Below are 16,777 nucleotides of genomic sequence, written 5' to 3'. Positions count from 1 at the left end.
AAATCCGTTTTCTAAAACTACTAGTTAATAAAAAGATAAAATACAGTTGCAAATCTGACTACAGACAATTATTTAAATTATGTAAAATTTTACCAGTGGGAATAAAACTTAAATATATGTTAGCTATAAACAGTCATGGCAGCCAGGAACACAGAGATCTAGTCAAACATAGTCATAATACCAGAGCACTAACTGCGGGCAAATATGAAGTACCTAGGGTGTATAATTATTACGGCGATAGGACACTTAAGAAACGTTTACCCTATTTACTGAATACTTTGCCCGCGGACATAGTCAAAGAGCCCAAAAAAAGTAGATTTAAAAATAGTCTAAAAAGGTATCTCCTGAATACTCTATAGGAGATGTGTTGTTACCCTACAGAGTATTCATGACATACCTACTTACCTAAGTATTTTAACTCCCAAATGTAAACCTATTATAATATTTAAATTTTATTAAGTATAGTATAGTGAGACTCCACAGTCAAACTAAATGTAGTTATGTGGAGCATTGTCCTTACAAAAAAGTTGTAACTTCTTGTATAATAAATAACTATAATAATAAATAAATAAATAATACTTGAAACCCCTAAGCACATCACTGTGGGTACTACTGGTACTACCGTTATATTAATACCAGTTTGAGGGAAACTCACTAGATGGCATTTAAATAAAAAAACAATGACATTGTCCGTCACACATAACATAAGTCACGCAAGCGCCCTGCGCCGCCTACATGAAACAACAGGCTCGGGCATACATTTTCGCCGTGCGGTAGAAAGAGAGGAGAGACGCCTTACGCTGTCTCGAGTTTATCATTTTTTTCCCCACCTCAAAAAGTGCACAGCGCCGCTAAAGAAGTTTTCACTTCAAAAATCATACTGTTATTGTTGTAGGTGGCGCTCTTTACTTTTGCATTTTGTCCGTGTCATTAAATAACCGCTTCATGCTAATTTCGCGATCTCTGTAATAATAAGCCCGCTCCACACTCGTGCGCGAATCGCGGCTTCACGAGTGTGGAGGGGGGCTTTATACTATCAAATGAAATACGTTGCGTTCGGAAAGTGAAAAAAAAATCGGACAAGCGCGAGTCGGACTCGCCCACCGAGGGTTCCGTACTTTTTAGTTTTGTTGTTATAGCGGCAACAGAAATAAATCATCTGTGAAAATTTCAACTGTCTAGCTATCACGGTTCATGAGATCACCCTTTGGGTACGGAACCCTAAAAAATCAAAAACAAGAATAAAATATAAAAAACAAGTTTAAAATATAAAAAAAAAAACAAGAATAAAATATAATAAACTTTAATAGCACGAAGAAAACAATTCTTTTTGCAGATTCTTTCATGTCTACCTAAATTTTAATCAATTTATATAATCAAGTAGCTTACTGTTTAGTGCCGATTTAGTATCGATTCTGTATTAAAGCAAATTCGCAATCGATATCTTTATCACGGTCCTTCAATTCATTTTAATATTTAAGCACCGGAGAGTCTGCCAGTTTTACCACTCGGTGGTGGTGAATTTGATATCGTCATTTCATGTCAATAAGAAGGTGCCTCCGCCGCCGCCCCTCACATTTCACGCTCGCATCCTCGGGCGTCGGAGGGTGGCATACTAGGGGCCTAAATAATAAACGTAAGATTGACACTTCGCGTTAAATAGAAAATATGTTACAGTTTATGCACAGGTAAAGTCATCAGTTAAGTCGGCGACGAGTCCTGGGCCGGTGGTAGCTGGGGCGCGGCACGCGGACGCGCTCGGCGCTGTCCCCGGCGGGCGGGGACTCCTCCACCGGCTCCGCTCGCGGTGTGAAAAGTTTGCGGCGGCTGCGGGTCACACTAGAATAAAAACACCTCAGTTACAGTTATTTCTTTTAGCATAACATAAATAAATATTGAGGGACATTCAAATCGAGCTAGTCCCCCAGCGAGTTCGATAAACGCTCCACAAGAAAATAACAGAAAGATTAGAAAGAACTCGGATGGATACTTCAATCTCATTACGCATTTAAAATCTTGCATAAATCAACGCAACGCCTCAACGCTTACTTCTGTCTTTCTAAACCTAAAAAAGCCAAATACATAATGCAATTATAACAACTAACCTCTTAGACGGACAGCTCTGAACTCCCATCAGTGGCAGCTGATTCTCACTCTCACTTTTTTCCGGAGACGGCATCTCTTTCACCACCTTCACCGGCGCCGGCACGCCCATAGTCACATCCGAAAACTCCTTCTGCAAGTTCACTATATCCTTTAAGTTAACTTCATCGTCAACCGGTTCATTTTCTTTATTCTTCCTTCTCAATCGGAGGGATTTCTTAGCAGTCCTTGGGGCGCATTTCTCTGGGTGCTCAATTGTTTCATCGTTATCTGTCTTACTGGTGTTTTGGGTTTTGTGGCGGAGATTGTATTTAATCTTTGTTTCAGGTTCTTCGGGTTTTTCTTGTTTAAGTTCATGATTATTGTTGTCATTAACATCTTTAACTATTTCTTTATTTTCTAGGTTTATTTTATCATTGTTGTTGTCAATTACATTGTCTTGAACTGTTTCCTTATTATTATCATTCCTTTTAAGGTTTTCATTTGTTACGTCCTTGTTTACATTCGCTTTTTCCGAGATTTCTTCGATTTTATTAGACTGATTTACATTCGTAGTATTTAAAGATTTATCAGAAATTAGAAGATCAAATTCAGTTTCTCTTAGCACTGTTATATCTTTGTAAATATTCTCAAAAGCATCAATAGTATTATTATCTGCTGCTATTATTTGATTTGAAGTGGTAATGTCGTTTAGTGAAATATAATATAATATATTGTCGTCGAGTGGTAGTTCTTCAGATTTGGGTTCATTTTCGGTTTCTTTTTCAACATTTTCTGTGTTAGTTTCATGGGTTTCAATTGTTATTTCCTTGTTTACGTTCGCTTTTATTGAGATTTCTTTCATTGTAATAATTTGATTTATATTCGTAGTATCCAAAGCTTTATCAGAAATTAGATCGAACTCTGTTGCTCTTGGCACAGTTATATGTTTGTAAATGTTCTCAAAAGCATCAATCGTGTTATTATCCGATGCTATTGTTTGATTTGAACTGGTAACGTCGTTTAGAGAACTGATCTCATTTGGGAGTTCTTCAGATTTCGTTTCAGTTTCAGTTTCTTTTTCAACATTTTCTGTGTCAGTTTCCTCTTGTTTAACTTCGGTTAAAAGATCATGTTTTACATCCATGTCAGTATTTTCAGTAGATTTAATTTCACCTGCAGTCGACTGGGCACCTGAATCCTTTTCATTTGTGTTATTATCTTCTTTATTCGCTACAGCATCATGAATTTTACTTTCATTGCCAAGTTCTGTTTCAACATCATCGTCATTAATTTCTGATTCAATTTTATATTGATCATCCTTTTCCACAATCTCTGATTTAATTTTTATTTCAAACAAATCCTTCACAATTTCAGATTTTAAAACTTTTTCTTTGTTATCTAGGGAAATTGCTTCAATTGATTTTCGTGCCTCCTCCACAATCTTCAGCACTTCTTTAATTGAGCATGGCGAATCGGCACCTTCAAACGGATCTATGGAATCATGCATTTTCTTTAATATTTTATTTTTATACAAAGCAGGTAGTTCAGTAGTTACTGTGATACTCTCGCGCATAATTTTGTTGATAGTACTAGGTTTATAATTTTCAGGAATTTCATCCTGGACTATAGATGGAGACCTTAAAACATCCTGTTTTTTCATTAAATCTTTTACCTTGGATATTTGATTTGGGGTCGGTTGTTCGTCGTCAAAATAAGGCTTCTTAATCTTCTTTCCTGGGCTCATGCTTATTGATTTCTTGGCAGTTCCATCATTAAAATATTTGAATGCAGAGTTGTCGTTCATTTCCATTTCTAACAGTTCAAATTGAGCAAGGGAGCTGTTAGTCGACGCTGTACTAATTGCAAACTTCTTAATATGATCGATTTGAGTTAAAATAGTCTTACTTGGTTTTACTACATCAACAGTACTAAAATCTTTCAGATCATCGTCGTCTCGTAAAGAAACACTTATATCAGCAATGTGTCCTGAGTCATGAACTGAATTTTGTTTTTCATTTAAACTTACACTAGAATTACTAACAAAATAAGTATCTCTAGCGCTGTGTTTTTCAACTTTTGAATTATCTTTTGTCTCTTCTGCTTTGTTCACTTCAGCCTTTTTTACTGTAGCAGGGCAATCCATGGATTGGTTATACGTATCATTAGATGCATCATATGTTTCATCAGCTTCAGTTATAGTAGTGTCCTTCTTACTAACGTCATATGTAGCGTCTGCCATACTTTCGTCTTTGAGCGTGTCGTGTGTTCCGTCTAAGCTATCAAAGGTAGTGTTTTTGGTGTTATTGAGTGTGCTTTGACGTATCAGTCTTGAGCGGTTGATATCTTCTTTTTTGAAAGTAGGTTCGAGGCTGTCGTTGCAAAGATCGTCCTCTTGGTCGCTGTCGTCTTCACTGTCTGTCAGCTGTATCGCGTCGTCTTGGTCATCTGAACCTTTCTCTGTAATAAATAAAGGTAATAAAGGTATACTAACATTAAAACTGCGTATCTTAACGCCTCAACTCCCAGCATTTCGAAATATCAAAAACCTATAGATTTAACTTGACTTTTGACTGTCTCACTCTCTTATTAAGCAGAAGGTGAGACGCAATACACATTGGACAAAGAAATTGGATAGGTGGAATACCATCCTAAGTTCCGTATGATGGAATAACAAGTACAAACCGTCTCTCTCCTCGATGCAGGTTCTCAGATGTAACATCTCTTCCTTCATCCGCGCCCGCGCTAGCCGCTCTGCGTTTAATTCCTCCTGCAAAACAACAGACTAGTAAATAAGCCTCCTAGCGTCAGACTGAGCTAACTTAGTACAGACATCAGCGATAGAGTGTAGCAGTGTCACCAGAGACGTAAAATTCCTAAAAATATACTATTTATTTAGCATTTCCACACTTTCTTCTTAAAACAATTCGCTTAGACAGGAACTTCATGATATAGGAACTGAAGAGCGCAGCATAGGAGCCCCCTGTTTATACTTAAGTGTATACTTGACATACTTTGTGCCCATAAATGCCATATATTATTATGTTTTAGATTTAAGACACGAGGTGGCTCGCGCGAGGAGTGAATGTGAGCGTGAAGCTTAGCTAAAAAAGTTAAAATAAAAGCTTGGTAAGCAAAAAATGTTTACCTCCAATATTGCTATCTGCTTCACAAGGTGCATAACCTGAAAACAAAGATCCTTGGTGTTATTTAAGAATATTGTTAAGGGCAAAGAATATAAAAACACATACTAATAGTAAATAGTAATAATATTGAGGGTTATAAACTATTGCATTTAAGCCATTCAAAAAATATTACAAGAGGGACAATGTAATTTAACATGTTTGTACCTTATTTTGTAAAGCTCGCGACGGCGTCCCTTCTTCCGCGACGACATTTTTAGCCAGCCTGGCTTCGCATTCCTCTCGTAACTCCGCCATCTGCCAATATACAAATACCTACAGTTCCAGAATGAGACGTGATGACTTAATTATGTGACGTGACTTAACTTTAGTTTATGTCAGAAGTGTCAGAACTCTTACACTCTCTGTTCTCTTTATAACTGAAAGTTATAGGATCACCTTGACAGAAGCGAATCTAGTCATAATTTATTACGTGTTCCTTCAATTCATTATGCAAACAAAAATGTTAATTTATCTCAAAATAGATGTTACTTTCTTATATAGCGTTACGTTACGTTAAAATAGCGTTAAAAAAAAATAAAAACAAGCATTCATGACTTTCGATAGTTTCGATCTATATTTCTTCGTGGAATAAGCCAAGAGTCCAATTCAAAAAGCTGGACAAGTGCGAGTTGGACTCGCCCACTGAGGGTTCCGTACTTTTTAGTATATGTTGTTATATCGGCAACAAAAATTCGTGAAAATATCAACTGTCTATCACGGTTTATGAGATACAGCCTGGTGACAGACAGACAGACGGACAGTGGAGTGTTAGTAATACGGTCCCGTTTTTACCCTTTGGGTACGGAACCCTAAAAAACAAGCAATGAATTCGTGACTTTCGATCGATATTTCTTTGTGGAATGAGCCAAGAGTCCAATTCTAAAATTGACTGTGATTTGTACGCACTAAGGGTGGTATTCCATGTGTCCAATATATTGGTCTAATGTCCGTGCATCTCACTATCTCACTAAGCAAATGTGAGAAGCAAGACACATTGGACAAACAAATTGGACAGGTGGAATACCACCCTAAGCAGTTGTGTGTGTTTGTATTGTATGTTCTTGTAAATCTGTTTTCTATAATAAGATAAAGGCTGACCAGGAAAATATGATCGCGCGCCATGTTGCGGAATTTCACTGGAACTAATTTTTAGGGTTCCGTACCCAAAGGGTAAAACGGGACCCTATTACTAAGACTCCGCTGTCCGTCCGTCCGTCCGTCTGTCACCAGGCTGTATCTCACGAACCGTGATAGCTAGACAGTTTAAATTTTCACAGATGATGTATTTCTGTTGCCGCTATAACAACAAATACTAAAAAGTACGGAACCCTCAGTGGGCGAGTCCGACTCGCACTTGTCCGGTTTTTTTTCTTTCTATTACTTAACGGTCACCCTATACATGAAAATAACAGCGCCCTCGTGACGATGATCATATATTACTGGTCATCAGGCTTTAGTATCTTATCCCTCACCTCAGTCTCATGTCGCTCTTCGAGGCTCCGAAGCTGCGACTTGTAGTACTGCTGAGTGATATCCCTGGCTTCTTCTACTAGCTCTTTAACCGTGACAGCATTTTCTTGTTGCTGTTCCGCCATATCCTCCATTAACTTCCGGTTTAGTGACTCGGCTCTGGAAAATTCAGATAACAAAATCAATCTTCAAAAGGTACAAAAATACCCCACAGTTACCGTTACACTCTTGGGCGTCGAAACTACAATATGTTTCATAGTTGTTTGTTTGTTACTATACGTTGCCTATACAGGCTGGAACATTTCTAGAGACTGAGTTGAAGGGATAGTGTTATCTAAGTGATCTACAATCGAGTTATTATAATCGTTAACCCTTTACCAGGCTAAGGGATATATATTTCCCACATACGGCACTTCAAACATGTGTTCTATTTTCGATGAGTAAGACTGACATTCGATTGTCATTTTTTAAATGTCAGCCTGGTAAAGGGTTAAGCTGGATTACAAGGTAAAACAAAATCATTAAAATGAAATATTTTTATTAATCAGTGTCAACCCTAGAAAGTTCTTTACATTTTAAATTGACACATGACAATAGGATCTATTCGCTAGGGTTGAAACATACAGATTTTCGCACTAATGTTTAACTGTATCTCAAAAACGGTTAGAAATATTAACGCGATTAATAGTGAAAAAAAAAAGTACGTAGCCTGAACAATTCCCCGTTTGTGTAAAAGTCTTTCGTTCTGTTCCACCCGATATGTATATATATTATGTAAATTACGTTATTATGTAAATTATATAATGTATGTTCGGTGAAAATTAATGATTTCGGATAGTTATTAATAACAATAAAACTTACTGCACCAGTTCATAATGTAATCTCTCGTTTTCTGCTCTGAGCCTGGTGACCTCAGCGCTGCTCGCGATCGTGGTGTCTTGAATCGTAGAACAACTGTTCTCTAATGTCGATATAGATTCCGCTATCGTGTGGTTCACCTCTGAAATATTGTTTGAGTTATTACCATAATAAAAAATAACCATTTTACGGGGTTCAGACAATCCCTTGATGAATATCAGTTACTTCCCTTTAAAAATTTTCATTCAAACATCTAAAAATTATTTGTGCCTAGGAAGTCTCCTAGGCACAAATAATTTTTAGATGTTTGAATGAAAACCACCACCAACCAATGAAAACCAGTCGGTTATTTTACGTACATCGCGTCTGAGTTTTTAGGTTTTAACTACCAATTTTTACCTAATAAAACAACCAAATTGTGTTTTAGTGTCTAGTCCGGGAAAATCGTCAATTACCCGGGCCACTCTTTAATAACTGGCCACCTTAGCCGGGTCAGTTATTAAAGAGTGGCCAGTAATTGACGATTTACCCTATGTAGACAGTGTAGAATGATCAACTTACGTATGTCCCTAGCGACGGCAGCCAGTTGCAGCACGTGTCGGGTCTCGTGCGCGTATTCCGGCGCCGGGTTGAGCGTGACCACCATGCTCACCGCCTCGCCGCGGGTGCCGGACAGGCCCGTGCCCAGGAGACGGGTTAGCTTCGATTCCCTGAAAACGATTTATTGAATAAGTGACACTCTTGATAAAACCGGCCAGGCGCGAGTCGGACTCGCTCACCGAGGGTTCCGTACATTTTTTTTTTACAAATTTATAGTTCAGATTTTTCCCTGTATTATAGTGTAAGACGATACCACTTGCCAAATTTCATAGTTCTAGGTCAACGGGAAGTAAGTAAGTACGGGATACTATAACGGTTCCGTTTTTTCCTTTTGTGGTACGGAACTCTAAACCAACTACACAAAACAGTATGCAGTGTACATCCGTGGATCTTTATCCTTTTGCAATAGGGAGTATTACTGCAATGTTCTGCCGCCAGAGTGCAGCACTAATTTGTTTAGTAAACCATAGAGTAATTTATACATACTAGGCCTTAAACATATTTTTGACAAGTTTTCACTATAACATTGATGTGCATCAAGGCGGTTTGTTTACAGGTGGCCTACCGCGAAACGCGAAAATCGAAATTTCTTTATCTGTCTCTCTATCGATCGAATAAGCAAGAGTGATAGAGAGGCAGAAACCGAACTTTCGACTGTCGTGTAGGCAGAGTCTTGCGTAATATTCCCTATAAGTTCCACCAATGTAGTTAGGAGTGTTGCTGTTTGTACTCGTAACGTTTTTACGATACGCTCCATGTGCCTCGGGCCTCACCTGTAAGGAACCAAGTCTGTCCTGGTCGTCTGCTTCCTCCTGAGCGTGTGCAGACAGCGCTCCAGCACGTGCAGCGAGGAGTTGATGGCGCGCGACTCCTGCATGCGCGCGCCGGTGTGCCTCGGGCCTCACCTGTAAGGAACCAAGTCGGTCCTGGTCGTCTGCTTCCTCCTGAGCGTGTGCAGACAGCGCTCCAGCACGTGCAGCGAGGAGTTGATGGCGCGCGACTCCTGCATGCGCGCGCCGGTGTGCCTCGGGCCTCACCTGTAAGGAACCAAGTCGGTCCTGGTCGTCTGCTTCCTCCTGAGCGTGTGCAGACAGCGCTCCAGCACGTGCAGCGAGGAGTTGATGGCGCGCGACTCCTGCATGCGCGCGCCGGTGTGCCTCGGGCCTCACCTGTAAGGAACCAAGTCGGTCCTGGTCGTCTGCTTCCTCCTGAGCGTGTGCAGACAGCGCTCCAGCACGTGCAGCGAGGAGTTGAGGGCGCGCGACTCCTGCATGCGCGCGCCGGTGTGCCTCGGGCCTCACCTGTAAGGAACCAAGTCGGTCCTGGTCGTCTGCTTCCTCCTGAGCGTGTGCAGACAGCGCTCCAGCACGTGCAGCGAGGAGTTGATGGCGCGCGACTCCTGCATGCGCGCGCCGGTGTGCCTCGGGCCTCACCTGTAAGGAACCAAGTCGGTCCTGGTCGTCTGCTTCCTCCTGAGCGTGTGCAGACAGCGCTCCAGCACGTGCAGCGAGGAGTTGATGGCGCGCGACTCCTGCATGCGCGCGCCGGTGTGCCTCGGGCCTCACCTGTAAGGAACCAAGTCGGTCCTGGTCGTCTGCTTCCTCCTGAGCGTGTGCAGACAGCGCTCCAGCACGTGCAGCGAGGAGTTGATGGCGCGCGACTCCTGCATGCGCGCGCCGGTGTGCCTCGGGCCTCACCTGTAAGGAACCAAGTCGGTCCTGGTCGTCTGCTTCCTCCTGAGCGTGTGCAGACAGCGCTCCAGCACGTGCAGCGAGGAGTTGATGGCGCGCGACTCCTGCATGCGCGCGCCGGTGTGCCTCGGGCCTCACCTGTAAGGAACCAAGTCGGTCCTGGTCGTCTGCTTCCTCCTGAGCGTGTGCAGACAGCGCTCCAGCACGTGCAGCGAGGAGTTGATGGCGCGCGACTCCTGCATGCGCGCGCCGGTGTGCCTCGGGCCTCACCTGTAAGGAACCAAGTTGGTCCTGGTCGTCTGCTTCCTCCTGAGCGTGTGCAGACAGCGCTCCAGCACGTGCAGCGAGGAGTTGAGGGCGCGCGACTCCTGCATGCGCGCGCCGGTGTGCCTCGGGCCTCACCTGTAAGGAACCAAGTCGGTCCTGGTCGTCTGCTTCCTCCTGAGCGTGTGCAGACAGCGCTCCAGCACGTGCAGCGAGGAGTTGATGGCGCGCTAATCCTGCATGCGCGCGCCGGTGTGCCTCGGGCCTCACCTGTAAGGAACCAAGTCGGTCCTGGTCGTCTGCTTCCTCCTGAGCGTGTGCAGACAGCGCTCCAGCACGTGCAGCGAGGAGTTGATGGCGCGCGACTCCTGCATGCGCGCGCCGGTGTGCCTCGGGCCTCACCTGTAAGGAACCAAGTCGGTCCTGGTCGTCTGCTTCCTCCTGAGCGTGTGCAGACAGCGCTCCAGCACGTGCAGCGAGGAGTTGATGGCGCGCGACTCCTGCATGCGCGCGCCGGTGTGCCTCGGGCCTCACCTGTAAGGAACCAAGTCGGTCCTGGTCGTCTGCTTCCTCCTGAGCGTGTGCAGACAGCGCTCCAGCACGTGCAGCGAGGAGTTGATGGCGCGCGACTCCTGCATGCGCGCGCCGGTGTGCCTCGGGCCTCACCTGTAAGGAACCAAGTCGGTCCTGGTCGTCTGCTTCCTCCTGAGCGTGTGCAGACAGCGCTCCAGCACGTGCAGCGAGGAGTTGATGGCGCGCGACTCCTGCATGCGCGCGCCGGTGTGCCTCGGGCCTCACCTGTAAGGAACCAAGTCGGTCCTGGTCGTCTGCTTCCTCCTGAGCGTGTGCAGACAGCGCTCCAGCACGTGCAGCGAGGAGTTGATGGCGCGCGACTCCTGCATGCGCGCGCCGGTGTGCCTCGGGCCTCACCTGTAAGGAACCAAGTCGGTCCTGGTCGTCTGCTTCCTCCTGAGCGTATGCAGACAGCGCTCCAGCACGTGCAGCGAGGAGTTGATGGCGCGCGACTCCTGCATGCGCGCGCCGGTGTGCCTCGGGCCTCACCTGTAAGGAACCAAGTCGGTCCTGGTCGTCTGCTTCCTCCTGAGCGTGTGCAGACAGCGCTCCAGCACGTGCAGCGAGGAGTTGATGGCGCGCGACTCCTGCATGCGCGCGCCGGTGTGCCTCGGGCCTCACCTGTAAGGAACCAAGTCGGTCCTGGTCGTCTGCTTCCTCCTGAGCGTGTGCAGACAGCGCTCCAGCACGTGCAGCGAGGAGTTGATGGCGCGCGACTCCTGCATGCGCGCGCCGGTGTGCCTCGGGCCTCACCTGTAAGGAACCAAGTCGGTCCTGGTCGTCTGCTTCCTCCTGAGCGTGTGCAGACAGCGCTCCAGCACGTGCAGCGAGGAGTTGATGGCGCGCGACTCCTGCATGCGCGCGCCGGTGTGCCTCGGGCCTCACCTGTAAGGAACCAAGTCGGTCCTGGTCGTCTGCTTCCTCCTGAGCGTGTGCAGACAGCGCTCCAGCACGTGCAGCGAGGAGTTGATGGCGCGCGACTCCTGCATGCGCGCGCCGGTGTGCCTCGGGCCTCACCTGTAAGGAACCAAGTCGGTCCTGGTCGTCTGCTTCCTCCTGAGCGTGTGCAGACAGCGCTCCAGCACGTGCAGCGAGGAGTTGATGGCGCGCGACTCCTGCATGCGCGCGCCGGTGTGCCTCGGGCCTCACCTGTAAGGAACCAAGTCGGTCCTGGTCGTCTGCTTCCTCCTGAGCGTGTGCAGACAGCGCTCCAGCACGTGCAGCGAGGAGTTGATGGCGCGCGACTCCTGCATGCGCGCGCCGGTGTGCCTCGGGCCTCACCTGTAAGGAACCAAGTCGGTCCTGGTCGTCTGCTTCCTCCTGAGCGTGTGCAGACAGCGCTCCAGCACGTGCAGCGAGGAGTTGATGGCGCGCGACTCCTGCATGCGCGCGCCGGTGTGCCTCGGGCCTCACCTGTAAGGAACCAAGTCGGTCCTGGTCGTCTGCTTCCTCCTGAGCGTGTGCAGACAGCGCTCCAGCACGTGCAGCGAGGAGTTGATGGCGCGCGACTCCTGCATGCGCGCGCCGGTGTGCCTCGGGCCTCACCTGTAAGGAACCAAGTCGGTCCTGGTCGTCTGCTTCCTCCTGAGCGTGTGCAGACAGCGCTCCAGCACGTGCAGCGAGGAGTTGATGGCGCGCGACTCCTGCATGCGCGCGCCGGTGTGCCTCGGGCCTCACCTGTAAGGAACCAAGTCTGTCCTGCTCGTCTGCTTCCTCCTGAGCGTGTGCAGACAGCGCTCCAGCACGTGCAGCGAGGAGTTGATGGCGCGCGACTCCTGCATGCGCGCGCCGGTGTTGCGCGTGCGGCGCGCGCGCTCGCTGCCCGCCAGGTCGCACAGGCGCACGTGGGACGCGCGGACGCCGGATTCTGGACGTGAAAAATATTTACTATTTAGATTTAAAAAAATAAAGCAAGTGCAAATGTTTTACAATAGAGCAGCGATCGGCAACATGCGGCCCGCGAACCTCTCGCTTGTGGCCCTCGAGCTCCCCTGGCTATTTTGTATGTAATGTTGTCAAACGACAATGTCTGATAAACTCACACATAGGTATTAACAAAGTGCGGCCCGCGTCAACTTCGTTAATTACTATGTGGCCCTTGGCTGCTAAAAGGTTGCAATAGAGGGTATTACTGCAATGATCTGCCGCCAGAGTGCAGCACTAGAATAGACTAATGATTTATCGCCACTCACATAATCGTACATATACAAGAAGATAAAACAGAAAAAAAAAGATTTATAAGAACTGAACAAGAAAATAACAGGCAGGGTGCCAAAAGGGATGATCAGCATTTACTGTGGTACACAAATATTGTAGTAGTTACTTACCATACAAATAACATTTAAAAATAGACTTGACAAACTATCTAAATCTAAACAGTGAAATCGTGCTAAGTGAACTATGATTTAGACGAGCATCAGCTGCCTGTCAAAAAAAAAAATAAGTGTGGAAAAGAGGAAATTCGAAACGAGTGGCGATAAATTAAAACACGAAAGAAGGGAGTGTATTAAATCGACACGAGTTGAGAATTACCTATTCGAACGTGTATCGTACAATTTTTTACAGTACATATGGACCTTCAAACTTTCGACATACGCACGGAAAGTAGGACCATAATGTACTGTAAACCATATTGTAAAGTGTCATTCTATGGAACTTGCCATATAAACAAACCGCCATATTGAAATTGTCTCTGAATGATGAATTTACTAGTGACTTTTGTTTACATAGTTAGCAAGTTCCATAGAACTTTAGGTGTGTATGACGTCTGTGGGGTGACCCATAAGCCTATAACATCGTCATTACCTGTCTCTGTGAGCATGGTTATAGTGAATATGCAGTGGCTACGGGAGCTCTGCGCGTGGACGCCCGTGGCGTGTACTTGCAGGTTATGCTTTCCAGCGACCATCACGTCGTAGGCCTCTTCGCCTGTGCGGACGAAGGCCTGAGTTGCTCCCTGTATAGAACATAATTGATATATTCACTGTCATCGTCTACATCTCGGTAGCTCAGTATCCATGCAGAGTCGCGAGTATGAGTCTCGCCCGAGACAGTGAATTTTTCCACTTTTTTTTTATTTCTAAGCACAATTGATAATAGCCATAAAAAATAGAGATAACTAGGGATGTACCGACTAGTCGCCGACTAGTCGGGAAAGCCGACTATCCGGCCACATTTGTAGTCGGCGATTAGTCGGCGACTAGTCGGCAAAAATGGCCGATTAGTCGGCACTTTATTAGTGAAAGAAAAACAGAAAAAAAAGAAATCAACTGTCAATATTTACCATATTTTTTATGTTTATTTTACTAAAATACCTATTCAGGGTGCATACGAAAACTTTTGTTCATATAATTGACCGTTTAATCGTTATCGTATGTTGGTGGGCTGGTGTTTTCCTCTACAGGTCGATCTCAACTGATTCTCGCGTTCATGTGCAAGTTCGATAGTAATGTTTTTTTATTATTATTCAGTTTTTTTAAATGGTGGAGCCATGAGGAACTATTAATGTTATTGCAAAAATTTAGAGACGCTGACCACAGGGGATAGGTTTTTAACTGGCGACAACGTACGAGAAATAGAGCCTTGGAAATACCTTCTACAATCTGTACTGACGGTCTGCTCAGGATCGCAAAATAAAAGAACTAAAGACAGAAATTGAACGAGGATTCTTGTGAAGGTCTTTGAACGTGTAGAGAACACCTTTTAGCCAAGCTAAATTATGATGAATAGCGCAACCCTTGAGCAAAACTATTGTTTTTCACCTGAACTTATACGAAACTAATGATCTGGCCGACTAGCCGACTAGTCGGCCGACTAATCGGCCATTCGAGCGCCGATTAGTCGGCTAGTCGGCCAAATCAATAGTCGGTACATCACTAGAGATAACATTTTCTGGATCTAAGGGTGGTATTCCACATGTCCAATTTCTTGGTCCAATGTGCATTGCGTCTCACTCTCTCATTAAGCAAAATGTGAGACGTAAATACCCATTGGACCAAGAAATTGTACAGGTGGAATTGGTATTCCACCACACAAAAAATATACCCATTTTTTCGACTTTTGGTGTACAGGGTCCTTCGCACCAAAAACCCCGATGTATGTTCATTACAAGTCCGAACCTAAGTATCAATAGGCTAATAGTCTCCACCCACGTCTGTGATCGATGCGGCAAGAAATGCCGATCGGCCATTGATCTATTCAGTCATCGTAGTCGATGTAGGCTGTAGACTAGCTCCTCAAAATACCTTCTTTAGTCGCTGCAACTATCATCTGCAAAGATGCTGTGGCCAATGATGATGATGATGATGACACTTGCCCATAAGAACAGGCACTCTTTGTTTTAGAAACTCACCTTAACATAAACATTGCCAGAGGGATCTTCCCGAATACGCAGTTTAGACGCCGCAGTACGATCGGTCGTCACCAGCAAGTCGTATATGGCCTCGTTGTAGATTTCTACAAATGAAACCTGAAAAGACAGCAACTCATAAAATATTGAAACTTTTACGATTTTTACTCATTATTAGCTGGGTCCACACAGAGCGAGCATACGCGCGAGTCAATTTCCTCGCGCACAAAACGGCCAGTGTAGACGTGCCTCGGCCGAGGCGGCGTGCGCGAGATAATAATCGATGAGGGGCGTCTATTGGAACTTCCTTTGGAAAAATAAAGTCCCATGCCTAAACTCTTCCTAAATTTCGTACTCACGGAGAAATCGAGGTAACCAGGCGTGATCGCACTTAAAAGAGGTGCTCCTGAAATGATTTTCGTAAATGCATTGCATTAAAAACTCACCCAAACATAATGCTTAGTTCTCTTGCTGAGGTCAACAGTACTCCTACTCATGTCACTGACGAGTCTCGTACTCATGCGCCGGTATTTCTCGCGTAGTGGCGCTGACAAGTGCCTTAGGTTACGAACCCACTGTAACCAAAGAGTAGTAAATTTATCAAGAATATTAACATCCCTACTGGTTATGTCGTTCCACGACACAAAGTCGCATTGAGCCACAACAGTCACAACACGACGTCATAACGTGTCACGACGTCGAAACGTGTAAACGCCACAACTCGTGAATTAGAAATAAATGAGTAGGTATGAAAAAGTCTAAAATTTTACCTGTAATTCATACTCCTGCTCAGCTAAAGTAAGCTTGTTAGCCCGGCTCTCCCCCGGCCGGTACAGCGGCATCTGCGCAGCCTCCACAACCTTGAACACATACTCTAGTGACCGTGGCACCAGCCCCGGGGCCTTCACGGTACCCATGAGTGTGTACGTCTTCCCAGAACCTGATGCTCCATATGTAAGGAGGGTGAAACTGTGCCCGTCTGGGAGCTTGCGGAGATTGCCTTTTACTACATGCTCGAAAATTTCCTGTAAGGATAATAATGTAAGCAAATTATTGTGTCACAATATATTAATTTTAATCATCTACAGAAGTATGTATTCTCCTGCTGGGCACATACCGTGTCCTAATAAGATTTTTTTTTAATATAAACTATATAAAGATATTAGTCAAGTTTACAATTGCACGCTTATGTTTTAAGCCTAAATAGATAGTCTAAACTGCTTAAAGGATGACAACAAAATGTGTGATCATAACAAAAATAAAAAAAAAAAACCAGAAAAATACTGACATTCTGATTGGCATCCGGTCCAAATATATGTGAGAAACTGTACATTTTGCACACATTGTGCTGCGTGCGACGGCCATGACCCGCGGTCGCCGTATCCACTGAGGTGATGAGGCACTGGTCTGACCGGACCTCGTACAAACTGCTAGGCACATTGGACGGCTTCAGCCTCAAGTACACTTGCACCAATTCCGGAACCTCCTCCTCTACCGAATCATCCTCTTCGAACAACTCCAACAAATTCGTACCTTTCTGCGGACGAGGACGCATAAAAGGATTCAAAATTAAAGGAGGGCGAGGCTCAATAAACGACGGTATATCGCGCTCACGGTTACTCACATCACTAGAATATCTCTGATCAATTGTACTACGGTGTTCCATTTTTATTTTAAAATAACATCGCGAGTAAAAGAACAAATTT

At 45.0% G+C, this 16,777-nt stretch overlaps 1 protein-coding gene across 1 annotated transcript; it reads right to left on the bottom strand.

Annotated features, from left to right (window-relative positions):
- Positions 1–1,682: 1,682 nt before the first annotated feature.
- LOC134794154 (kinesin-like protein KIF20B) lies at positions 1,683–16,777 on the bottom strand. Its single transcript, XM_063765864.1, has 14 exons — positions 16,360–16,777; positions 15,842–16,096; positions 15,518–15,646; positions 15,075–15,191; positions 13,529–13,679; positions 12,401–12,590; positions 8,157–8,305; positions 7,599–7,737; positions 6,740–6,896; positions 5,433–5,522; positions 5,231–5,266; positions 4,768–4,852; positions 2,106–4,542; positions 1,683–1,839 (listed from the first exon to the last, which is right to left on the bottom strand). Exons 1-14 carry the CDS (start codon positions 16,735–16,737, stop codon positions 1,698–1,700), a joined length of 4,455 nt encoding a protein of 1,484 aa, XP_063621934.1. The 5' UTR covers positions 16,738–16,777; the 3' UTR covers positions 1,683–1,697.

This window comes from Cydia splendana, chromosome 10 (genome assembly GCF_910591565.1).
Source record: "Cydia splendana chromosome 10, ilCydSple1.2, whole genome shotgun sequence".
In the NCBI taxonomy this organism is placed as follows: domain Eukaryota; kingdom Metazoa; phylum Arthropoda; class Insecta; order Lepidoptera; family Tortricidae; genus Cydia; species Cydia splendana.
This window is presented reverse-complemented; position numbering and strand designations above follow the sequence as displayed.